Here is a 27,591-nt window from a genome sequence, read left to right as displayed (position 1 = left end):
TTTTACTTTACATATTTTACTTTACATATATTTATTATTTAGCAATATGGTATATTTGTTATGTTTAACAATATTATATAACTATTTGTTATTAATTTATATATTTGGTATCACTTGATAGCATATATATATATATATATATATATGTATATATATAATATATATATAATTTAACAATGTATTTATTAAATAATATGATATTTAACAGTATGATAATTTAACCAATTATTTGTTATTAATCAACAATAAATGTAATATTTACCATTATATTATGACTAGTCTGCGATGAGGTGGCGACTTGTCCAGGGTGTGCCCTGCCTTCCACCCGATAGTAGCTGAGATAGGCACCAACGACCTCGCGACCCCAAAGGGAATGAGCGGTAGAAAAATGGATGGATGGATTATGACTAGTATACAATATACAGTATTTGGTATTAATGATCATTTTTATTTTGTTAATAATTAACTTTGTAATATTATTAGTATACGAATATATTTACTAAAATATTAATTTTTTTAACATGTAATTTTGTTTTAGATATGTTTTATTTAAATATACATTTATTATTTAGCAATACAGAACAGTTTTTTTTTAACAATATATCATCCAACACTTTATTCATTAATATCTTTGGTATCAATTGACAACATATTTATCATTTAAAAATATATTTATTTAATAATATGATATTTAACAGTACGATAGTCGAACCGATTATTTGTTATTAATTAACACTAAATGGACTATAAACCGCCATATAGAGAATTTGTGTTAACAATATATATTTTTACTTTGTTAATAATTAACTTTGCACTATTATTAGTACAAGTTCATTTACAAATATAATTAGTAAAATGTTCTTTTTTTATTTTAAATTTTTATTTTATTTTAAGATACCGGTATATCTATAATTTAGCAATATAGCACCGGTGATATTTTTCACCAATATATTTTTGTATCAGTTGATATCTTTTTATCATTTATCAATACATTTATTTAATAAAAAACATTTAAAATATGATAGTTAACCATTAATTTGTAATTAATTGAGATGTTTACCACTATATTATGATTGTTGATAATGAATATTTTTCTTTTTGTTCAAATAATGTTATTAATATATATTCATATCCAAACATGTATTATTATTATTATTTAAAGGTATGTTTATTATTTAGCAATAGTGTAGGTTGTTATCTCTCTATCTATTGATGACCAAATAGTAATATTTTCATGTCATAATATATTATTTAACAGTATAATAATTGTATTTTTCGTTTGACTTTTATCGTGACGTCCGAGTTGGGGTCAAAGGTCATATCTTCATCATTTTCCCGCTCCTCGGCAGTGCGCATGCGTGGTGCATCTCCACCAAGGGAGGCGCCGGGCAGGGGGCGGGGCCAGGGGAGGGGGCGGGGGGTGTAATGCAGGTGTGTCGCGCGCACCTCAGAAGATCAGAAGTTTGAGTCCAGGTCTGCCGGCGCATGCACGCGTGACGGCACCGGGCGGGAAGGCGGGAGTCTGAGGATCCGGTCCGCCGCCCCCCCTCCACCCAGCCCTGCCCCCCCCCCGGTCCCCCTCCTCCCTCGTCGGTCCATCATGTTTCAGCAGCTCGGTACCAACAAGAAATGTTTCAGCATCGAGGCTCTGGTCGGGAAGGACCCCGCCGGTTCCGAGGAGCCCATCCGGCCCACGGCGCTCCGCTTCCCCGAGGCCGCCGCCGCTCATGCGGGGCTTCTGCGGGGCTCCTGCGGGCGGACTCTGTACGCGAGCGGACCGAACCCGCTGCTCCGGGAGCCCGGCGCGCACGCGCCCGGTCCCGGTGGGCTTCACATGCACGCGCTGCACGTGGGCCCGCAGAACCTGTTTGTTCGGCCACATCAAAGCCCGCACGGCCTTTTCCCGCCATGGATTCTACGGAACCGGTACTTCCAAGGTAAGAGCTTTTTTTGTTTTTTAATAATTCAAAATGATGATGATGATTATTATTTATTTATTTATGATGAGTTTGGAAGTCAAAATTCAGTTTTTAAAACATTCCTAAATATGTAATAAAAAAATCGAAATTATGAGTTTTAAAAATCCTAATTATGAGATGAAAAAAAAATCGAAATTATGAGTTAAAAAATCCTAATTATGAGATAAAAAGTTGAAATGATGGGTTTACAAGTCCTAATCATGAGATAAAATGTCGAAATAATGAGTTTAAAAATCTTAAATATGAGATAAAAAGTCAAAGTTATGAGTTTAAAAATCCTAATTATGAGATAAAAAAATTTAAATTATGAGATAAAAAAAATCTAAATTATAAGTTTAAGAATTGTAATTATGAGATAAAAAGTCAAAATAATGAGTTTAAAAATCTTAAATATGAGATACAAAGTGTTTTATTAAGTATAATAAATAACAATAATAAACATCCCAATTTCATCATTAAAAGATCGAAATTGTGGGTGGAGATCATTGAAAGGATGACTTCACAAATCCGAATTATGAAATAAGAAGTCGAAATAATGAGTTTAAAAATCCTAAATATGAGATTAAAAAAAAAATCGAAGTTATGAGTTTAAAAACCCTAATTATGAGATTTCCAAAAATTGAAATTATGAGTTTAAAAAAATCGAAATTATGAGTTTAAAAATTCTAAATTATGAGATAAAAAAGTCAAAATGATGAGTTTAAAAATCCTATAAGTATGAGATAAAAAGTTGATGTGAAGTGGCGACTTGTCCAGGGTGTACAGTGCCTTCCGCCTGATTGTAGCTGAAATTGGCACCAGCGCCCCCCCCCCCCACCCCCGCCCCGGAAACCCCAAAAGGGATTAAGCGGTAGGAAATGGATGGATGGAAGTTGAAGTGATGGGTCGAAAAAGTCCAAATTATGAGTTTCAAAATCCTAATTATGAGATAGAAAAAAAATCGAAATTATGAGTTTAAAAATCCTAATTGTGAGATAAAAAAATCAAAATTATAAATTTAAAAATCCAAATCATGAGATAAAAAGTTGAAATTATGAGTTTAAAAATCCTAATTATAATATTAAAAAAAATCTAAATTATAAGTTTAAAAATCCTAATTATGAGATAAAAAATCGAAATTATGAGTTTAAAAATCCTAATTATAAGATTAAAAAATGGAAATTGTGAGTTTAAAAATCCTAATTATGAAATTTAAAAAAAATCAAAATTATGAGTTTAAAAATCTTAATTATGGGATTAAAAAATTTAGAATATGAGTTTAAAAATCCTAATTATAAGATAAAAAGTTGAAATGATGAGTTTACAAGTCCTAATTATGAGATAAAACGTCAAAATAATGAGTTTAAAATCCTAACTATGAGATAAATAGTCAAAGTTATGAGTTTAAAAATCGTATTTATAAGATTAAAAAAAAAAAATCAAAATCCTGAGTTTAAAAAAATCTAAATCCTGAGTTAAAAAATCCTAATTATGAGATAAAAAGTCGAAATGAGTTTAAAAATCCTAAATAGGAGATAAAAAGTCGAAGTTATGAGTTTAAAAATCCAATTTAGGAGATTAAAAAAAAATCTAAATAATGAGTTTAAAAAAAGTCTAAATTATGAGTTTAAAAATTCCAATTATGAGATAAAAAGTCAAAATGATGACTGTCAAGGTCAATATTCTGTTTTTAAAACATTCCTAAATATGTAATGAAAAGTCGAAATTATGAGTTTTAAAAATCCTAATTATGAGATGAAAAAAAAAATCGAAATTATGAGTTAAAAAATTCTAATTATGAGGTAAAAAATCGAAATGATGAGATTAAACATTCTAAATTATGAGATAAAAAGCTCAAAATGATGAGTTTAAAAGTCAAAATTATGTTTTTGAAACATTCCCAAGTATGTAATAAAAAGTCAAAATTCTGAGTTTTAAAACTCCTAATTATGAGATTGAAAAAAGTCGAAATTGTGAGTTAAAAAATCCTAATTATGAGATAAAAAGTCGAAATGATGAGTTTACAAGTTCTAATTATGAGATAAAAAGTCGAAATGATGAGTTTAAAAATCCTAAATATGAGATAAAAAGTCAAAAATATGAGTTTGAAAATCCAATTTATGAGATTTAAAAATCATTTGAAAATATGAGTTTAAAAAAAGTCGAAATTATGAGTTTAAAAATTCTAATTATGAGATAAAAAAGTCGAAATGATGACTGTCAAGGTCAATATTCTGTTTTTAAAACATTCCTAAATATGTAATGAAAAATCTAAATAATGACTTTTAAAAATCCTAATTATGAGATGAAAAAAATCGAAATCATGAGTTTAAACATTCTAAATTATGAGATGAAAAGCTTGAAATGATGAGTTTAAAAGTCAAAATTATGTTTTTGAAACATTCCTAAATATGTTATAAAAACTCAAAATGATGAGTTTTAAAAATCCAAATTATGAGATGAAAAAAATCAAAATTATGAGTTAAAAAATCCTAATTATGAGATAAAAAGCCGAAATGATGAGTTTAAAAATCCTAAATATGAGATAAAAAGTCAAAGTTATGAGTTTAAAAATCCAATTTATGAGATTAAAAACTCAATTGAAAATATGAGTTTAAAAAAAATCGAAATTATGAGTTTAAAAATTCTAATTATGAGATCAAAAAAAGTCGAGTGACGAGTTTAAAGGTCAATATTCTGTTTTTAAAACATTCCTAAATATGTAATGAAAAATCAAAATTATGAGTTTTAAAAATCGTAATTATGAGATGAAAAAAAATCGAAATTATGAGTTTAAAGGTCAAAATTCTGTTTTTAAAACATTCCTAAATATGTAATGAAAAGTCTAAATCATGAGTTTTAAAAATCCTAATTATGAAATGAAAAAAATCGAAATGATGAGTTTAAACATTCTAAATTATGAGATAAAAAGCTTGAAATTATGAGTTTAATAGTCAAAATTATGTTTTTGAAACATTCCTAAGTATGTAATAAAAAGTCTAAATTATGAGATTAAAAAAAACGAAAATATGAGTTTTTAAAAAATCGGAATTATGAGTTAAAAAATCCTAATTATGAGATAAAAAGTCGAAATGATGAGTTTAAAAATCCTATAAGTATGAGATAAAAAGTTGATGTGAAGTGGCGACTTGTCCAGGGTGTACACTGCCTTCCGCTCGATTGTAGCTGAGATAGGCACCAGCGCCCCCCGCGACCTCAAAAGGGAATAAGCGGTAGTAAATGGATGGATGGAAGTTGAAGTGATGGGTCTAAAAAGTCAAAATTATGAGTTTCAAAATCTAAAATATAAGATCAAAAGTCAAAGTTATGAGTTTAAAAATCCTAATTATGAGATAGAAAAAAAATCTAAATTATGAGTTTAAAAATCCTAATTGTGAGATAAAAAAAATCCAAATTATAAATTTTAAAATCCTAATTATGAGATAAAAAGTCGAAATTATGAGTTTGAAAATCCTAATTATGAGATAAAAAAAATCAAAATTATAAGTTTAAAAATCCTAATTATGAGATAGAAAATTGAAATTATGAGTTTAAAAAGTCAAAATGATGAGTTTAAAAATCCTAATTATAAGATTAAAAAATGGAAATTGTGAGTTTAAAAATCTTAATAATGAGATTTAAAAAAAAATCTAAATCATGAGTTTAAAAATCTTAATTATGAGATTAAAATTTTTTTAATTATGAGTTTAAAAATCCTAATTATAAGATAAAAAGTTGAAATGATGAGTTTAAAAGTCCTAATTATGAGATAAAACGTCAAAATAATGAGTTTAAAATCCAAAATATGAGATTAATAGTCGAAGTTATGAGTTTAAAAATCCTAGTTATAAGATTAAAAAAAAATTGAAATTATGAGTTTAAAAAAATCTAAATTATGAGTTTAAATATTCTAATTGTGAGATAAAAAGTCGAAATGATGAGTGTAAAGGTCAAAATTATGTTTTTAAAACATTCCTAAATATGTAATAAAAAGTCGAAATTATGAGTTTTAAAAATCCTAATTATGAGATGAAAAAAAAATCTAAATTACGAGTTAAAAAAAAATCTAAATTATCCATCCATCCATCCATTTTCTACCGCTTATTCCCTTTCGGGGTCGCGGGGGGCGCTGGCGCCTATCTCAGCTACAATCGGGCGGAAGGCAGGGTACACCCTGGACAAGTCGCCACCTCATCGCAGGGCCAACACAGATAGACAGACAACATTCACACTCACATTCACACACTAGGGCCAATTTAGTGTTGCCAATCAACCTATCCCCAGGTGCATGTCTTTGGAAGTGGGAGGAAGCCGGAGTACCCGGAGGGAACCCACGCATTCACGGGGAGAACATGCAAACTCCACACAGAAAGATCCCGAGCCTGGATTTGAATCCAAGATTATGAGTTAAAAAAATCCTAATTATGAGATTAAAAAGTCGAAATGATAAATTTACAAGTCCTAATTATGAGATATAAAAGTCGAAATAAAGAGTTTAAAAATCCTAAATACGAGTTGAAAGTTGAAGTTATGAGTTCAAAAATCCTACTTATGAGATTAAAAAAAAAATCGAAATTATGAGTTTAAAAAAATCGAAATTATGAGTTTAAAAATTTTAATTATGAGACAAAAAGTCGAAATGATGAGGTTAAAAGTCAAAATTATTTTTTTCAAATATTCCTGAATATGTAATAAAAGTCGATATTATGAGTTTACAAGTCCTAATTATGAGATAAAAAGTAGAAATAATGAGTTTAAAAATCCTAAATATGAGATAAAAAGTCGAAAAATTCTGAGTTTAAAAATCCGACTAATGAAATGAAAAAAAATCAAAATTTTAAATTTAAAAAAATCGAAAATATGAGTTGAAAAAATCCTAATTATGAGATTTAAAAAAATAATAAAAATTATGAGTTAAAAAATCCTAATTATGAGATAAAAAGTCAAAATAATAAATTTAAAAATCCTAAATATGAGATAAAAAGTCGAAAAATTCTGAGTTTAAAAATCCGACTAACGAGATGAAAAAAAAGCAATATTTAAAATTTAAAAAAATCGAAATGATGAGTTATAAAAATCCTATTAATGATATAAAAAGTTGAAGTGGGGTGGCGACTTGTCCAGGGTGTACACCGCCTTCCGCCCGATTGTAGCTGAGATAGGCACCATCGAAATTATGAGTTTAAAAATCTTAATTATGAGATAACAAGTCCAAAGGATGAGTTTAAAAAGTCAAAATTATGAGTTTAAAAGTCCTAATTATGAGATTTAAAAAAAAATCGAAATTATGAGTTTAAACATTTTAATTATGAGATAAAAAAAATCGAAATAAGGAGTTTAAAAATCCCAATTATTAGATAAAAAGTCAAAATGATGAGTTTAAAAATCCTAATTATGAGATTAAAAAAAAAATTCGAAATTATGAGTTTAAAAGAAATCGAAATTATGAGTTTAAAATCCTAATTATGACATTAAAAAAACATCATAATTAGGAGTTAAAAAAAATCGAAATTATGAGTTTCAAAATCCTAATTATGAGATAAAAAGTCCAAATTATGAGTTTAAAAATCCTAATTATGAGATAAAAAGTCCAAATTATGAGTTCAAAATTCTTAATTATGAGATAAAAATCGAAATTAGGAGTTAAAAATACTAAATATGAGATAAAAAGTCGAAATGATGAGTTTAAAAAGCCAAAATTATGAGTTTAAAAATCCTAAATATGGGATAAAAAGTCGCAATTATAAGTTTAAAAATCCTATATGAGATAAAAAGTCCAATTTATGAGTTAAAAGATCCTAATTATGAGATTTAAAAAAAATCGAAATTATGAGTTTAAAAGTCCTAAATATGAGCTAAAAAGTCAAAATTATGAGTTAAAAAAATCCTAATTATGAGATAAAAAGTCAAAATTATGAGTTTAAAAATCATAAATACGAGATAAAATGTGGAAATTGTGAGGTAAAAAGTCAACATTTCTAAAAGTTATTTCAGCAGATGAAAAAAATGATTGATGACATAGAGCAGTGGTTCTCAACCTTTTTTCAGTGATGTACCCCCTGTGAACATTTGTTTAATTCAAGTACCCCCTAATCAGAGCAAAACATTTTTGGTTGAAAAAAAAGAGATAAAGAAGTAAAATACAGCACTATGTCATCAGTTTCTGATTTATTAAATTGTAAAACAGTGCAAAATATTGCTGATTTTTAGTGGTCTTTATTGACCTATTTGGAAAAAAAGATATAAAAATAACTAAAAACTTGTTGAAAAATAAACAAGTGATTCAATTATAAATAAAGATTTCTACACATAGAAGTAATCATCAACTTAAAGTGCCCTCTTTAGGGATTGTAATAGAGATCCATCTGGATTCATCAACTTCATTCTAAACGTTTCTTAACAAAAAAAGAAATCTTTAACATCAATATTTATGGAACGTGTCCACAAAAAAATCTAGCTGTCAACACTGAATATTGCATTGTTGCATTTCTTTTCACCGTTTATGAACTTACATTCATATTTTGTTGAAGTATTATTCAATAAATATATTTATAAAGGATTTTTGATTTGTTGCTATTTTTAGAATATTTCTGAAAAATCTCACGTACCCCTTGGCATACCTTCAAGTACCCCCAGGGGTACGCGTAGCCCCATTTGAGAACCACTGACATCATCGAACTTATTATTGTGATTTTATAATTTGATAAGACTGACAAAGTCACACAAAAAGACATCATCATTGATCATCAATCACAGAAATGGATCAATAATATTGATGTCCAAAAATATGATCCTTTTATTCAAGTCGGTAAAATGACATCAGACTTTTTATTTGACATTTTCAGCATTAATATGAAAATAATCATAATTATGATCAATGTCAATTATGTCCATGCACAGCGAGTGTGTTATTTAATTGATTTTAATATTTGATGTCATTTCGTTCTGTTCAATAAAGTTGTTGCAATTATTATCGTATAATTTATTGCAATTTGTACAGAAAAGTATGCAGGAAGAGCAATTCATATCCATTTTATTGACATTAATATTGATCCTTTAAGAAAAAAAAGCTTTCTTTTTTACCTAAATATTCTTTTTAGGTCGTCGATTCGTTCTGGTATTTAATGTATTATTCATTTATTTTATTGTTATATTATATGATATATTATTATATATTTATTTTATTTATTATCTACATTATTGACAGTTGATGTCAATTAATCATCAATCAGCTTTGGAACAGCTAATGGATCATTTCACCACACAGAGTGTGTGTGTGTGTGTGTGTGTGTGTGTGTGTGTGTGTGTGTGTGTGTGTGTGTGTGTGTGTGTGTGTGTGCGCGTGTGTGTGTGTGTGTGCCTGTGTGTGTGTGTGTGTGTGCGCATTTGTGCACGTGTGTGTGTGTTTGTGTGTGTGTGCGTGTGTGTGCGTGACGATCGTTGGCACTTATGTCGTTATGAACATGTAATCGATGCGCGGAGGGGGCGTGGCCTGTGGTGTCGTAAAGTACGCAATTGTTGATAATTAATGACCAAAATGTTCATCAAAAATATTTTTTTATCTTTATTATTACTTACAGAAAATGTCAAGTACTTATTTTAGTCACGTGTGCAAAAGGGTATGTGGGCTTGTATAAAGCCTCAGGGAGTTGAACGCCCCTGCCCTTCATAGTTTCGGGTCACCCTTGGGCAAGGTGTAGCACCCGACCCCCGACCCCCCCGCCCCCATCAAGGTTACGATACCCCCCGCTCCCCTCATGTAAAAAACTAAGAGAAGATGCGTTACCCGACCCGTAGGAAGCCCGGTGCCCTCCCCCGCAGTTGTGGGCCCATAGGCAAAGCTCGTTAGCGTGTGCCTTGAGCCCAACCGGGCATAGCCCGAAGAACCTACGTGGACACACCATCCTCTCCGTCACGTGGGCCCACCCCCCGTGGTCGGGAGCATTGGGGACAGATGCACTGCCAAGTGGATGGCAGTGAAAGTGGAGGCTCCAGACGGACCAATTCGGGGCAGCAGGGGCTGACTTTTGGGACGTGGAATATCTCTACGCTGGTGGGGAAGGAGCCTGAGCTGGTGCGGGAGGTGGAGCACTACCGTTTGGACCTGGTGGAACTTACCTCTACGCATCGCAAGGGATGGACCTTGTTCACTTCTGGAGTTGCTCAGGGTGTGAGGGCCCAGGCGGATGTGGGGATACTCGCGAGTCCCCGGCTGAGTGACTCTATGTTCACCCCAGTGGACAAGAGGGTCGCCTCCCTTCGCCTTAGGGTTTGAGGAGGGGGGACTCTGACTCTTGTTTGTGCGTACGCACCAAAGAAGAGTACAGAGTTTCGGCATTTTTGGATACCTTGCATGGGGTCCTGTATGGGGCGCCAACCGGGGATTCCTTAGTCTTGCTAGGGGACCTCAACGCGCATGTGGGCAATAACAGTGATACTTGGACTGGCGTCATTGGGAGGGACGGCCTCCCTGGTCTGAACCTGAGTGGTGGATTGTTATTGGACTTCTGTGCTCGTCATGGACTTGCGATAACAAACACTATGTTCAAGCATAAGGATGCTCATAGGTGTACCTGTTACCAGAGCACCCTAGGCCAAAGATCAATGATCGCTTTTGAAATTGTGTCAGCTGATCTGAGGCCGTTTGTTTTGGACACTCCGGTGAAGAGAGGGGCTGAACTGTCAACTGATCACCATCTGGTGGAGAGTTGGGTCAAACCTGGACAAACCTGGACAAACCTGGCAAACCCAAGCGTGTAGTGCGGGTGGACTAGGAACGTTTGGAGGAGTCCCCTGTCCGGAAGGACTTCAACTCCCACCTCCACCGGGACTTTGCTGCCATCCCTGTGGCAGTTGGGGACATTGAACAGGAATGGGCAATGTTCAAAGCCTCAACTGCTAAAGCTGCAGCTGCGAGTTGTGGCCAGAAGGTCTTAGGTGCCTCAAGGGGCGGTAACCCTCGAACACCCTGGTGGACAATGGGGGTCTGAGAAGCCGTCCGACTGAAGAAGGAGTCCTACCAGGATATTTTATCCCAGGGGACTCCGTAAGGCAATTGCAAGGTACCGACAGGCCCGAAGGGCAGCGGCCGTGGCTGTGGACGAGGCTAAGCAGAGGGTGTAGGAGCAGTTCGGGAAATCCATGGAGAAGGACTATCGGGCGGCACCAAAGCTGTTCTGGAAGACTATACGGCACCATGAGAGGGGGAAGCAGAGAACTATCCAAGCTGTGTACAGCAAGGATGGGACTCTGCTGACTTCAAATAAGGAAGTCATAGGGCATTGGAAAGAGCACTTTGAGGAACTCCCAAACCCTACTACATCATACACACCCTCCCTGACGGGAGCGAAGCCTGAGGATGAGTGCCTGTATGTTCAACTCCACAGTGGCAAAGCTCCAGGGGTTGATGAGATCGGTCCATAAATGCTGAAGGCTTTGGGTGTAGAGGGGCTGTCTTGGTTGATACGCCTTTTCAACATTTTGTGGAAGTCTGGGACGGTGCCGAGGGAGTGGCAGACTGGGGTGGTGGTTCCCTATTCAAAAAGGGGGACCAGAGTGTGTGCTAATTACAGGGCTATCACACTACTCAGCTTCCCTGGGAAAGTTTACGCCAAGGTACTGGAAAGGAGGGTCCGGCGGATAGTTAAACCTCAGATTCAAATGGGACGATGTGGATTATGTCCTGGTCGTGGAAGAACTTACCAGCTTTTTACACTTGCGGTAATCCTGGAGAAGGCCTGGGATTTTACTTATCCAGTCTACATGTGCTTTGTGGATTTGGAAAAGGCGTATGACCGGGTCCCCCGGGAAATTTTTTGGGAGGTGCTGAGGGAGTACGGGGTCAGGGGAACCCTGCTGAGGGCCATCCAATCTCTGTACAACCAAAGCGAGAGTTGTGTCTGGGTGCTTGGATGTAAGTCGGATCCGTTTCCAGTGGGGGTTGGTCTCCGCCAGGGCTGCACTCTGTCACCTATCACCAGAATCATGACCATGGCGGAGAGAGGGGGGGGGGGGGGGGAGGAAGGTTGCGTCACTGCTGTTTGCAGATGATGTGGTCCTGATGACACCTTCGGTTCGTGACCTTCAGCTCTCACTGGATCGGTTCGCAGCCGAGTGTTCGGCGGCTGGAATGAGGATCAGCATCTCCAAATCTGAGGCCATGGTTCTCAGCAGGAAACCGATTGTTTGTGCAGTCCAGGTAGAGAACGAAACTCTGTCCCAGGTGGAGGAGTTTAAGTATCTCGGGGTCTTGTTCACGATTGAGAAAAAAGATGGAGAAGGAAATCAGCCTGAGAATCGGAGCAGCAGGGCAGTATTGCAGTTTCTCTGCCGTACTGTTGTGACGAAACGAGAGCTGAGCCAGAAGGCAAAGCTCTCCGTCTTCATACTCTCACCTACAGTATGGTCATGAAGTGTGGGTCATGACAAGACTGCGGATACAAGTGGCCGAAATGAATTTCCTCAGAAGGGTGGCTGGCATCTCCCTTAGAGATAGGATGAGAAGTTCAGTCACCCGTGCGAGACTCTGAGTAGAGCCGCTGCTCCTTGGCTTGGAAAGGAGCCAGCTTAGGTGGTTCGGGCATCTCGTGCGGATGCCTCACGAACGTCTCCCTAGGGGCGGTCATGTTTGCACGTCCAACTGGGAGGAGACCCCGTGGCAGGCCAAGGACCAGATGGGGGGATTACATCTCCTCTCTGGCCTGGGAACGCTTCGGGATTCCCCAGGAAGGAGTTGCTAATGTTGCTCTGGAGAGGGAAGTCTGTGGGTCTCTGTTGGAGCTGTTGTCCCCGCGACTCCATTGAAGATGGATGGATAGATGGACGTGTGTAAATGTTCTTCTACTTCCTGTCCCCTTCATTTTTCGATACTTACAGTAAATATCAAGTCGTTCTTTTATTCACGTGTGGAAATGTTCTTCTACTTGGTTGGGGACATCTCTGCGCTGCTGACCTGTCTCCGCTTGGGATGGTCCCCCTGTGGGCCCCACTATGGACTGGACTCTCACTATTATGTGGGCCCCACTAGGGACTGGACTCTCACTATTATGTTAGATCCACTCGACGTCCATTGCACTGTTCGCCCTAGAGAGGGGGGCGGGGTTGGGGTCACCCACATCTGCGATCCTCTCCAAGTTTTCTCATTGATTGATACTTCCTGTTTTCTTAATTTTTCAACACTTACAGAAAACATCAAGTTATTCTTTTAGTCACGTGTGCAAATGTTCTTCTACTTCCTGTTTCCTTCATTTTTTCGACACGTACAGAAAATATCAAGCCTTTCTGTTAGTCCGCTTTAAAAAGAAAACTGTCAAAGTTAGTTTGTGACGAACCCCAAGATGCAGAGAAGGAGGCAGGCATTGAGTGAGAAAACATGATTTAATCATAATAGAACTAGAATAAACAAAAGGGCACTAACGCAAATCGCGCACGAGGCGGATAACAAACTAGTAGAAGCATTTAAGTCTCACCTTAAAACTCATTTGTATACTCTAGCCTTTAAATAGACTCCCTTTTTAGACCAGTTGATCTGCCGTTTCTTTTCTTTTTCTCCTCTGTCCCACTCTCCCTTGTGGAGGGGGTCCGGTCCGGTGGTCTTGGTTGAAGTACTGGCTGTCCAGAGTCGGGACCCAGGATGGACCGCTCGCCTGTGTGTCGACTGGGACATCTCTGCGCTGCTGATCTGCTTCCGCTTGGGATGGTTTCCTGCTGGCTCCACTTTGGACGGGACTCTCCCTGCTGTGTTGGATCCACTTTGGACTGGACTCTCACGGTTGTGTTGGATCCACTATGGATTGAACTTTCACAGTATCATGTTAGACCCGCTCGACATCCATTGCTTTCGGTTCCCCTAGAAGGGGTTGCCCACATTTAAGATCCTCTCCAAGTTTTCTCATAGTCATCATTGTCACCGACGTCCCACTGGGTGTGAGTTTTCCTTGCCCTTATGTGGGCTCTACCGAGGATGTCGTTGTGGTTTGTGTCGTGGTTTGTGCAGCCCTTTGAGACACTAGTGAGTTAGGGCTATATAAATTGATTGATTGATTAAACTAAGAGAGCTAGCATGGGAGCTACAAAACAAAAAGGAACTTAGCATGGAAGCTAGCAAAAAAACAAAAGGGGCCTAGCGTGGAAGCTGGCGGGTAGCGAACAGGAAAACAGAAGTCGTTACTTGTAGAATGAAAACGAAACAGAAGGAGGGAACAAAAGACAGTAAGCTCCAAACATCAAACGAATATAGCTTAGCGCTACGCGACAATGAAACGACACAACAGGGGCGACAATACGGAAATGACATCGACATGACAAACCAATAATCCAGCCCTGACTGGAGGAACAAAGCAGGTAAAATAGGAATCGGGCTGATTGACACCAGGTGTGGTCAGGTGCCAATCAGCCGCAGCTGAGGAGAAACTGACAAAATAAGAGCGCTGACAGGAAACACTACACACACACAGAGGAAACAAAGACAAATGCAGAGGGAAAAACTAAAACATAGACAAACTGTCAGGGGCACGCCTGGCAAAAACGGTCTCAGGTGTGTTGTCACCTGGCATGGCTGACTCCGCCCACCAACCCCAACACAGGGCTAACATGATTAGCATGAAATGCTAATGAGGGCGCCACATGTTTTTTGGTGGCGTGAGGTCACGTGACAGAAAGCGATGAAGACGGTGGAAGTGGGCGGGACCTGGCGGTGACTCGTCTGAGGCGGCGTGCCTGTGGCGACCTTTTTGTTCGCCACCCAACGGACGGCGACCGTGGTGTTTGCATGTCAATGCCACTTCGCCGGCGCCACCGCTGCTTCTCGCACGCCATCATTGTCCTCGCCCGCCGTTCAACCGACATTTTTGCGTGCGGCGTGACGGCAGCGTACGATCTTTTCAGCCAAACGCCCGCGATGACGCACACGATTGTTTTTATGTAAATGAGGCTGGAAGGCGGCGGCGGCGTTTGGAGCAAAACGCACGCCATCAGGCCGCACGCCAAACAAATCAGCCTCACTTCCCCCCGCCCTCCACCCGCAGCTTTTCACAATAAAATGACTGGTCCTTTCCTTCCAGGTGACGACGGCGGCGCCGACAACCTGCTGCTGCACGCGCCGTTCTCCAGGAAACCCAAACGCATTCGCACGGCCTTCTCGCCCTCGCAGCTGCTGCGTCTGGAGCGAGCCTTCGAGAAGAATCACTACGTGGTTGGCGCCGAGAGGAAGCAGCTGGCCGGCGGACTCTGCCTGACCGAGACGCAGGTACCACACACCCGCCCACTAGCCCGCAGCCTCGGTAGCGGCTTCCTTAGCCCATTAGCTCAAGTCGATTGTTTTTTAGTCGAGACCCATTTCAACAAATATCAATAAATAATATAAATACATTTTCGCAAAAAAAAATATGTGCCACCAACACTATCTCCTTCCGCCATGTGACAGCTAGCAAGAATGCTACATCTGCTAGCCAACACAAAACGCTGCCAAAATCAAGTCTTTTTCCCACTTTTATATTTTTACCTGTTTTCCACTTCACAGCTAGCAAGCATGCTACATCTGCTAGCCAACGCAAAACGCTTCTGAAATCATGTATTTTTTCCACTTTTTATGTATTCTCGTTATTTTCTATGAGACCGCTAGTAAACATGCTACATCTGCTAGCACAAGCTAAACGCTGTCCAATTTCCACTTTTATGTATTCGCGTATTTTCCATGTGACAGCTAGCAAATATGTTACATTTGTTAGCAAACGCTAAACGTTCCCGAAATCATGGATTTTTTTCCACTTTTATGTATTTTTCAATTGATAGTTACCAAACATGCTACATCTGGTAGCAAACATGCTACATCTAGTAGCAAACATGCTACATCTGCTAGCAAACGCTAAACACTCCAAAAGTCATGTAATTTTCCACTTTTATGTATTTACGTGTTTTCCACCTGACAGCTAGCAAACATGCTACATCGGCTAGCAAACGGTAAATGCTGCCAAAGTCAACTTTTTTCATATTTTATATACAACGTATTTTCCCTATGACAGCTAGCAAACATGCTACATCTGCTAGCACAAGCTAAACGCTGCCATAATCACGTCTATTTTTCACTTTTATGTATTCGCATATTTTTCACGAGACAGCTAGCAGAAATGCTACATCTGCTAGCCAATCCCAAATGCTGCCAAAGTCATGTATTTTTCCCACTTTTATATTTTTACATGTTTTCCACTTGACAGCTAGCAAGCATGCTACATCTGCTAGCCAATGCAAAACGCTGACGAAATCATGTATTTTTTCCACTTTTTATGTATTCTCATTATTTTCTATGAGACCGCTAGCAAACATGCTACATCTGCTAGCACAAGCTAAACGCTGCCATAATCACGTCTATTTTCCACTTTTATGTATTCGCATATTTTTCACGAGACAGTTAGCAGAAATGCTACATCTGCTAGCCAATCCCAAATGCTGCCAAAGTCATGTATTTTTCCCACTTTTATATTTTTACATGTTTTCCACTTGACAGCTAGCAAGCATGCTACATCTGCTAGCCAATGCAAAACGCTGCCGAAATCATGTATTTTTTCCACTTTTTATGTATTCTCGTTATTTTCTATGAGACCGCTAGCAAACATGCTACATCTGCTAGCACAAGCTAAACGCTGTCTAATTTCCACTTTTATGTATTTTCCACGTGACAGCTAGCAAATATGTTACATTTGTTAGCAAACGCTAAACGTTCCCAAAATCATGTATTTTTTTCCACTATTATGTCTTTTTCAATTGATAGCTACCAAACATGCTACATTTGCTAGCACAAACTAAACGCTGTCTAATTTCCACTTTTATGTATTCGCGTATTTTCCACGTGACAGCTAGCAAATATGTTATATTTGTCAGCAAACGCCAAACGTTCCCAAAATCATGTATTTTTTTCCACTTCTATGTATTTTTTAATTGATAGCTACCAAACATGCTACATCTGCTAGCAAACGCTAAACACTCCAAAAGTCATGTAATTTTCCACTTTTATGTATTTACGTATTTTCCACGTGACAGCTAGCAAACATGCTACATCGGCTAGCAAACGGTAAATGCTGCCAGAGTCAACTTTTTTTCCATTTTTATATACAACGTATTTTCCCTATGACAGCTAGCAAACATGCTACATCTGCTAGCACAAGCTAAACACTGTCATAATCATGTCTATTTTCCACTTTTATGTATTCGCGTATTTTCCACATGACAGCTAGCAGAAATGCTACATCTGCTAGCCAATCCCAAATGCTGCCAAAGTCATGTATTTTTCCCACTTTTATGTTTTTACCTGTTTTCCACTTGACAGCTAGCAAGCATGCTACATCTGCTAGCCAATGCAAAACGCTGCCGAAATCATGTATTTTTTTTCCACTTTTTATGTATTCTCATTATTTTCTATGAGACCGCTAGCAAACATGCTACATCTGCTAGCACAAGCAAAACGATGTCCAATTTTCACTTTTATGTATTCGAGTATTTTCCACGTGACAGCTAGCAAATATGCTACATTTGTCAGCAAACGCTAAACATTCCCAAAATTATGTATTTTTTTCCACTTTTATGTATTTTTCAATTGATAGCTACCAAACATGCTACATCTGATAGCAAACATGCTACATCTAGTAGCAAACGTGCTACATCTGCTAGCAAACGCTAAACGCTCCCAAAATCATGTATTTTTTTCCACTTTTATGTATTTTTCAATTGATAGCTACCAAACATGCTACATTTGCTAGTAAACATGCTACATTTGTTAGTAAACGCTTAACGTTCCCAAAATCATGTATTTTTTCCACTTTTTATATATTCTTGTTATTTTCTATGAGACCGCTAGCAAACATGCTACATCTGCTAGCACAAGCTAAACGCTGTCTAGCAAACGGTAAATGCTGCCAAAGTCAACTTTTTTTCCATTTTTATATACAACGTATTTTCCCTATGACAGCTAGCAAACATGTTACATCTGCTAGCACAAGCTAAACGCTGCCATAATCATGTCTATTTTCCACTTTTATGTATTCGCGTATTTTCCACGTGACAGCTAGCAGAAATACTACCTTTGCTAGCAAACATGCTACATTTGTTAGCAAACGCTAAGCGTTCCCAAAATCATGTATTTTTTTCCACTTTTATGTATTTTTCAATTGATGGCTACCAAACATGCTACATCTGGTAGCAAACATGCTACATCTAGTAGCAAAGATGCTACATCTGCTAGCAAACGCTAAACACTCCAAAAGCCATGTAATTTTCCACTTTTATGTATTTACGTGTTTTCCACGTGACAGCTAGCAAACATGCTACATCGGCTAGCAAACGGTAAATGCTGCCAAAGTCAACTTTTTTCATATTTTATATACAACGTATTTTCCCCATGACAGCTAGCAAACATGCTACATCTGCTAGCACAAGCTAAACGCTGCCATAATCACGTCTATTTTTCACTTTTATGTATTCGCATATTTTTCACGAGACAGCTAGCAGAAATGCTACATCTGCTAGCCAATCCCAAATGCTGCCAAAGTCATGTATTTTTCCCACTTTTATATTTTTACATGTTTTCCACTTGACAACTAGCAAGCATGCTACATCTGCTAGCCAACACAAAACGCCGACAAAATCAAGTATTTTTCCCACTATTATATTTTTACCTGTTTTCCACTTGACAGCTAGCAAGCATGCTACATTTGCTAGCCAACGCAAGACGCTGCCAAAATCAAGTATTTTTTCCACTTTTTATGTATTCTCGTCATTTTCTGAGTCCGCTAGCAAACATGCTACATCTGCTAGCACAAGCTAAACGCTGTCTAATTTCCACTTTTATGTATTCGCGTATTTTCCATGTGACAGCTAGCAAATACGTTACATTTGTTAGCAAATGCTAAACGTTCCCAAATCATGTATTTTTTTCCACTTTTATGTATTTTTCAATTGATAGCTACCAAACATGCTACATTTGCTAGCAAACGCTAAACACTCCAAAAGTCATGTAATTTTCCACTTTTATGTATTTACGTATTTTCCACGTGACAGCTAGCAAACATGCTACATCGGCTAGCAAACGGTAAATGCTGCCAAAGTCAACTTTTTTTCCATTTTTATATACAACGTATTTTCCCTATGACAGCTAGCAAACATGCTACATCTGCTAGCACAAGCTAAGCGCTGCCATAATCATGTCTATTTTTCACTTTTATGTATTTGTGTATTTTCCACGTGACAGCTAGCAGAAATGCTAAATTTGCTAGCAAACATGCTACATTTGTTAGTAAATGCTAAACGTTCCCAAAATCATGTATTTTTTTTCCCACTTTTATGTATTTTTCAAGTGATAGCTACCCATACTTGCCAACCTTGAGACCTTCGATTTCAGGAGGTGGGGGGCGTGGTTGGGGGTGGGATGGAGGCGTGGTTTGGGGGTGTAGTTGGGGCGGGGGGCGTGGTTAAGAGGAGAGTATATTTACAGCCAATATTTTTATATTGGCTGTAATTATATATATATATATATATATATATATATATATATATATATATATATATATATATATATATATATATATATATATATATATATATATATATATATATGTATATATGAAATACCTAACTTTCAGTGAATTCTAGCTATTTATATTTATTTTATTATATATATAAATAAAAGAAATAGTTGAATTTCAGACGGCACCTATCAAATACACAGTAATACAAACACAGTTCTACTAACTGTACTGTGCTTGCTGGGTACTAAAAAACAACAACACTTACCTTTCACTATTTGAGTAACGTCACTTCCGAGTTTACAGAAGATGGCGCCAGTATGTGCTTTGCCCTGCCGTCTCTCGCTGTCAGCTGTGTGTCGGGCCCCACCTGGATTAGCTGCGCCCTTGGACGTGCTGGCCTCCGCCAGGTTCGGTCTTGTGAACGCAAGATCTTTGACAAACAAAACGTTTATCCTGAAGGATTTCTTCACTTCCCGCGGACTTGACTTCCTCTGTGTGAACGAAACATGGCTGAGGGCCGGTGATTCCGCCCCTCTTAATGAACTTCTGCCTCCGGAGTGTTCCTACTTTAATTCTCTGCGGTCGTCCGGTCGAAAAGAAGGAGGATTAGCAGCCGTTTTTTTAAAAATGACTTTAAATGCCATCAGATCCGCCTGCAATCCTCCTTTTCAAGCTTCGAACTGTGCATGTTTGAGCTGGAGGGGGCGTGACCTCCAGCTCCAGGAGATTTTTGGGAGAAAATTTCTTCCGGGAGGTTTTCGGGAGAGGCGCTGAATTTCGGGAGTCTCCCGGAAAATCCGGGAGGGTTGGCAAGTATGTAGCTACCAAACATGCTACAGCTGGTAGCAAACGCTAAACACTCCGAAAGTCATGTATTTTTCCACTTTTATGTATTTACGTATTTTCCACTTGACAGCTAGCAAACACACTTCATCAGCTAGCAAACGGTAAATGCTGCCAAAGTCAAGTTGTTTCCATTTTTATATATTAACGTATTTTCCCTATGACAGCTAGCAAACATGCTACATCTGCTAGCAAATGCTAAACGCTCTCAAAATCATGTCTTTTTCCATTTTTTATGTGTTGACATATTTTCCACATGACCTCTAGCAAGCATGCTACATCTGCTAGCCAACGCAAAACGCTGCCAAAATCAAGTATTTTTTCCAATTTTATGTATTCTCGTTATTTTCCACATGACTGTTAGCAAACATGCTACATCTGCTAGCACAAGCTAAACGCTGCCAAAATCATGACTTTTTTCCACATTTATGTATTCGCGTGTTTTCCTTGTGACAGCTAGCAAATATGTTACATTTGTCAGCAAACGCTAAACGTTCCCAAAATCATGTATTGTTTTCCACTTTTATGTATTTTTCAATTGATAGCTACCAAACATGCTACATCTGGTTGCAAACATGCTACATTTAGTAGCAAGCATGCTACATCTGCTAGCAAACACTAACACTCCGAAAGTCATTTACTTTTCCACTTTTATGTATTCGCGTGTTTTCCTTGTGACAGCTAGCAAATATGTTACATTTGTCAGCAAACGCTAAACGTTCCCAAAATCATGTATTGTTTTCCACTTTTATGTATTTTTCTATTGATAGCTACCAAACATGCTACATCTGGTTGCAAACATGCTACATTTAGTAGCAAGCATGCTACATCTGCTAGCAAACACTAACACTCCGAAAGTCATTTATTTTTCCACTTTTATGTATTTACGTATTTTCCACGTGACATCTAGCAAACATGCTACATCAGCTAGCAAACGGTAAAAGCTGCCAAAGTCAACTTTTTTCCATTTTTATACATTAACGTATTTTCCCTATGACAGCTAGCAAACACTCCCAAAATCATGTCTTTTTCCACTTTTTATGTATTCAAATATTTTCCACGTGATAGCTAGCAAATATGCTACCTCTTTTAGCAAACCCTAAACACTGCCAAAATCATGTCTTTTTTCCACTTTTATGCACTCACGTATTTTCTAGTAAATGCTAAACTGTGCCAAAGTCATGTATTTTTCCACATGACCGATAGCAAACATGCTACATCTGCTGGAAAAGACTAAACGTTACCAAAATCATGTATTTTTTCCACTTTTATGTATTTACATAGTTTTCACCTGACCGCCAACAAACATGCTACATCTGCTAGCAAACACTAAATGCTCCCAAAAACAGGTATTTTTTCCACTCCTTTGTATTCACATAGTATTTGTCACGTGACCGCTAGCAAACATGCTACATCTGCTAGCAAAACCTAAGCACTGCCAAAATCATGTCTTTTTTCCACTTTTATGCACTCACGTATTTTCTAGTAAATGCTAAACTGTGCCAAAGTCATGTATTTTTCCACTTTTTATGTATTTACATCATTTCCACATGACCGATAGCAAACATGCTACATCTGCTGGAAAATACTAAAGGTTCCCAAAATCATGTATTTTTTTCAACTTTTATGTATTTACATATTTTTCACCTGACCGCCAGCAAACATGCTACATTTGCTAGCAAACACTAAACGCTCCCAACCTCATGCATTTTTCCACTTTTTATGTGTTTACATATTTTCCCGCGGACCACTAGCAAACATGCTACATCTGCTTGCAAACGCTAAACACTGCCAAAATCATGTCTATTTTCCACTTTTATTTATTCAAGTATTTTCTAGTAAATGCTAAACTGTGCCAAAGTCATGTATTTGTCCACTTTTTATGTATTTACATCATTTCCACATGACCGATAGCAAACATGCTACATCTGCTGGAAAATACTAAACATTCCCAAGATCATGCATTTTTCCACTTTTTATGTGTTTACATATTTTCCCGCGGACCACTAGCAAACATGCTACATCTGCTAGGAAACATTAAATGCTCTGAAAAACAGGTATTTTTTCCACTCTCATGTATTCACATAGTATTTGTCACGTGACCGCTAGCAAACATGCTACATCTGCTAGCAAACGCTAAACGCGGCCAAAATCATGTCAATTTTCCACTTTTATGTATTCAAGTATTTTCTAGTAAATGCTAAACTGTGCCAAAGTCATGTATTTTTCGACTTTTTATCCATCCATCCATCCATCCATCATCTTCCGCTTATCCGAGGTCGGGTCGCGGGGGCAGCAGCCTAAGCAGGGAAGCCCAGACTTCCCTATCTCCAGCCACTTCGTCTAGCTCTTCCCGGGGGATCCCGAGGCGTTCCCAGGCCAGCCGGGAGACATAGTCTTTCCAACGTGTCCTGGGTCTTCCCCGTGGCCTCCTACCAGCTGGACGTGCCCTAAACACATCCCTAGGGAGGCGTTCGGGTGGCATCCTGACCAGATGCCCGAACCACCTCATCTGGCTCCTCTCGATGTGGAGGAGCAGCGGCTTTACGTTGAGTTCCTCCCGGATGGCAGAGCTTCTCACCCTATCTCTAAGGGAGAGCCCCGCCACCCGGCGGAGGAAACTCATTTCGGCCGCTTGTACCCGTGATCTTATCCTTTCGGTCATGACCCAAAGCTCATGACCATAGGTGAGGATGGGAACGTAGATCGACCGGTAAATTGAGAGCTTTGCCTTCCGGCTCAGCTCCTTCTTCACCACAACGGATCGATACAACGTCCGCATTACTGAAGACGCCGCACCGATCCGCCTGTCGATCTCACGATCCACTCTTCCCCCACTCGTGAACTTGAACTCCTCCACTTGGGGCAGGGTCTCCTCCCCAACCCGGAGATGGCACTCCACCCTTTTCCGGGCGAGAACCATGGACTCGGACGTGGAGGTGCTGATTCTCATTCCGGTCGCTTCACACTCGGCTGCGAACCGATCCAGTGAGAGCTGAAGATCCCGGCCAGATGAAGCCATCAGGACTACATCATCTGCAAAAAGCAGAGACCTAATCCCGTGGCCACCAAACCGGAACCCCTCAACGCCTTGACTGCGCCTAGAAATTCTGTCCATAAAAGTTATGAACAGAATCGGTGACAAAGGACAGCCTTGGCGGAGTCCAACCTTCACTGGAAACGTGTCCGACTTACTGCCAGCAATGCGGACCAAGCTCTGACACTGATCGTACAGGGAGCGGACCGCCACAATAAGACAGTCCGATACCCCATACTCTCTGAGCACTCCCCACAGGACTTCCCGAGGGACACGGTCGAATGCCTTCTCCAAGTCCACAAAGCACATGTAGACTGGTTGGGCAAACTCCCATGCACCCTCAAGAACCCTGCCGAGAGTATAGAGCTGGTCCACAGTTCCACGACCAGGACGAAAACCACACTGTTCCTCCTGAATCCGAGGTTCGACTATCCGGCGAAGCCTCCTCTCCAGTACACCTGAATAAACCTTACCGGGAAGGCTGAGGAGTGTGATCCCACGATAGTTGGAACACACCCTCCGGTCCCCCTTCTTAAAGAGAGGGACCACCACCCCGGTCTGCCAATCCAGAGGTACCGCCCCCGATGTCCACGCGATGCTGCAGAGTCTTGTCAACCAAGACAGCCCCACAGCATCCAGAGCCTTAAGGAACTCCGGGCGGATCTCATCCACCCCCGGGGCCTTGCCGCCGAGGAGCTTTTTAACTACCTCAGCGACCTCAGCCCCAGAAATAGGAGAGTCCACCACAGATTCCCCAGGCACCGCTTCCTCAAAGAAAGACGTGTTGGTGGGATTGAGGAGGTCTTCGAAGTATTCCCTCCACCGATCCACAACATCCGCAGTCGAAGTCAGCAGAACACCATCCGCACCATACACGGTGTTGATAGTGCACTGCTTCCCCTTCCTGAGGCGCCGTATGGTGCTCCAGAATCGCTTCGAAGCCGTCCGGAAGTCGTTTTCCATGGCTTCCCCGAACTCTTCCCATGTCCGAGTTTTTGCCTCCGCGACCGCTAAAGCTGCACACCGCTTGGCCCGTCGGTACCCGTCCACTGGCTCCGGAGTGGACGGGTACTTTTTATATATTTACATAATTTCCACATAACAGCTACATCTGCTGGAAAATACTAAGCGTTCCCAAAATCATGTATTTTTTCAACTTTTATGTATTGACATATTTTTCACCTGACCGCCAGCAAACATGCTACATTTGCTAGCAAACGCTAAACGCTCCCAAACTCATGCATTTTTCCAGTTTTTATGTGTTTACATATTTTCCCGCGGACCACTAGCAAACATGCTACATCTGCTAGCAAACCCTAAACCCGGCCAAAATCATGTCTTTTTTCCACTTTTATGCACTCACGTATTTTCTAGTAAATGCTGAACTGTGTCAAAGTCATGTATTTTTCCACTTTTTATGTATATACATATTTTCCACATGACCGATAGCAAACACGCTACATTTGCTGGAAAATACTAAAGGTTCCCAAAATCATGTATTTTTTCCACTTTTATGTATTTACATAGTTTTCACCTGACCGCCAGCAAACATGCTACATCTGCTAGCAAACATTAAATGCTCCCAAAAACTAAATGCTAAACTGTGCCAAAGTCATGTATTTTTCCACTTTTTATGTATTTACATAATTTCCACATGACCGATAGCAAACATGCTACATCTGCTGGAAAATACTAAACGTTCCCAAAATCATGTATTTTTTTCCACTTTTATGTATTTACATATTTTTCACCTGACCGCCAGCAAACATGCTACATTTGCTAGCCAACGCTAAACGCTCCCAAACTTATGCATTTTTCCACTTTTTATGTGTTTACATATTTTCCCGCGGACCACTAGCAAACATGCTACATCTGCTAGCAAACGCTAAACGCTCCCCAAGTCATGTATTTTTCCACGTTTTATTTCATACTTGCCAAATCCTCCCGAATTTCAGTCCCCCTCCCAAAAATCTCCCGGGGCAACCATTCTCCCAAATTTCTCCCGATTTCCATTTGAAAATGAGACTATTATATATGTCTCCGTTATCCATAGCTTTATCTATAACGCATCAAGTAGGCAGGCACGGAGCTATTCATCAGTGTGTGTTTATTCCAGCTGACACGTTAATACACTGACACACAACATTCGGTATCCCATCATGCATTGCTTCAAAACTACGGCAAGGAGTAATGTCCAAAAAACATAAGAGAGACGAAAGCAGAAGAACGAAGAAGAGACATGGCGACGATGAATAAGAAGAAGTTGCAAGTTCCAAAATGATTGGAAAAAATTATGAAGGGGAAGGGGTGTATATATATATATATATATATATACAGTGGGGCAAAAAAGTATTTAGTCAGCCACCGATTGTGCAAGTTCTCCCACTTAAAAAGATGACAGAGGTCTGTAATTTTCATCATAGGTACACTTCAACTGTGAGAGACAGAATGTGAAAAAAAATCCAGGAATTCGCATTCTAGGAATTTTAAATAATTTATTTGTAAATTGTGCTGGAAAATAAGTATTTGGTCAACCATTCAAAGCTCTCACTGATGGAAGGAGGTTTTGGCTCAACATCTCACGATACATGGCCCCATTCATTCTTTCCTTAACACGGATCAATCGTCCTGTCCCCTTAGCAGAAAAACAGCCCCAAAGCATGATGTTTCCACCCCCATGCTTCACATTAGGTATGGTGTTCTTGGGATGCAACTCAGTATTCTTCTTCCTCCAAACACGACGAGTTGACTTTATACCAAAATGGATACATGGATGATACAGCAGAGGATTGGGAGAATGTCATGTGGTCAGATGAAACCAAAATAGAACTTTTTGGTATAAACTCAACTCGTCGTGTTTTAACAATAAAAGTGTCATGCAGTTAGCATGGCGCTTGTTAACTCTGTCCTGAGAGCAAGTTGCTAATTGATTGATTGAAACTTTTATTAGCAGATTGCATAGTACAGTACATATTCCGTACAATTGACCGGTATAGCTCGGTTGGTAGAGTGGCCGTGCCAGCAAGCTGAGGGTTCCGTGTTTGATCCCCACTTCCGCCATCCTAGTCACTGCCGTTGTGTCCTTGGGCAAGACACTTTCCCCACCTGCTCCCAGTGCCACCCACACTGGTTTAAATGTCACTTAGATATTGGGTTTCACTATGTAAAAGCGCCTTGAATCACTAGAGAAAAGTGCTATATAAATATAAGTCACTTCACAAATGGTAACACCCAAATGAGTTTTTTCAACTTGGTCCATGTTAATCAATTCATGGTAATCTGTGTGTGTGTGTGTGTGTGTGTGTGTGTGTGTGTGTGTGTGTGTGTGTGTGTGTGTGTGTGTGTGTGTGTGTGTGTGTGTGTTGCAGGTGAAGGTTTGGTTCCAGAACCGCAGAACCAAACACAAACGTCAAAAGTTGGAGGAGGAATCACCTGAGGCGCAGCACAAGAGGTCAAAGGCCAGCCAGCACGTTAGCCGATGGCGAGTGGCCACGCAGCAGACGCCGGGCGAAGATATCGACGTCATCAGCGACGACTAGACTGACGCACGCACACACACACACACACACACACACACACACACACACACACACACACACACACACACACACACACACACACACACACAGAGCAGTGATTAGGAACAATACAGCAGCAATACGCTGGTAAAGCGCTAACGTGGCTAATGCTAATATACATAAAACAAAAGTACAAACGCCATTTCCATATGAGTTGGGAAATTATGTTAGATGTAAATATAAACGGAATACAATGATTTGCAAATCCTTTTCAACCCATATTCAGTTGAATGCACTACAAAGACAACATATTTGATGTTCAAACTCATAAACTTTTTTTTTTGTTGCAAATAATCATTAACTTAAAATTTCATGGCTGCAACACGTGCCAAAGTAGTTGGGAAAAGGCATGTTCACCACTGTGTTACATCACCTTTTCTTTTAACAACACTCAATAAACGTTTGGGAACTGAGGAAATTAATTGTTGAAGCTTTGAAAGTGGAATTCTTTCCCATTTTTGTTTTATGTAGAGCATTAGTCGTCCAAATTCCGGGGTTCTACGCTGTCGTATTTTATGCTTCATAATGCGCCACACATTTGGATGGGAGACAGGTCTGGACTGCAGGCGGGCCAGGAAAAAATCGCACTCTTTTACTATGAAACCACTCCGTGGTAACACGCGGCTTGGCATTGTCTTGCTGAAATAAGCAGGGGCGTC

At 39.1% G+C, this 27,591-nt stretch overlaps 1 protein-coding gene across 1 annotated transcript; it reads left to right on the top strand.

The window, feature by feature from the left end:
- The first annotated feature begins 1,600 nt into the window (after positions 1–1,600).
- On the top strand, positions 1,601–26,982 carry emx3 (empty spiracles homeobox 3). Its single transcript, XM_061891744.1, has 3 exons — positions 1,601–1,937; positions 15,020–15,204; positions 26,723–26,982. Exons 1-3 carry the CDS (start codon positions 1,601–1,603, stop codon positions 26,891–26,893), a joined length of 693 nt encoding a protein of 230 aa, XP_061747728.1. The 3' UTR covers positions 26,894–26,982.
- Positions 26,983–27,591: the final 609 nt, after the last annotated feature.

Source organism: Nerophis ophidion, linkage group LG29, assembly GCF_033978795.1.
Source record: "Nerophis ophidion isolate RoL-2023_Sa linkage group LG29, RoL_Noph_v1.0, whole genome shotgun sequence".
Classification (NCBI taxonomy): domain Eukaryota; kingdom Metazoa; phylum Chordata; class Actinopteri; order Syngnathiformes; family Syngnathidae; genus Nerophis; species Nerophis ophidion.
Note: the sequence above shows the minus strand (reverse complement) of the source record. Positions and strands in the feature narration are given on the sequence as shown.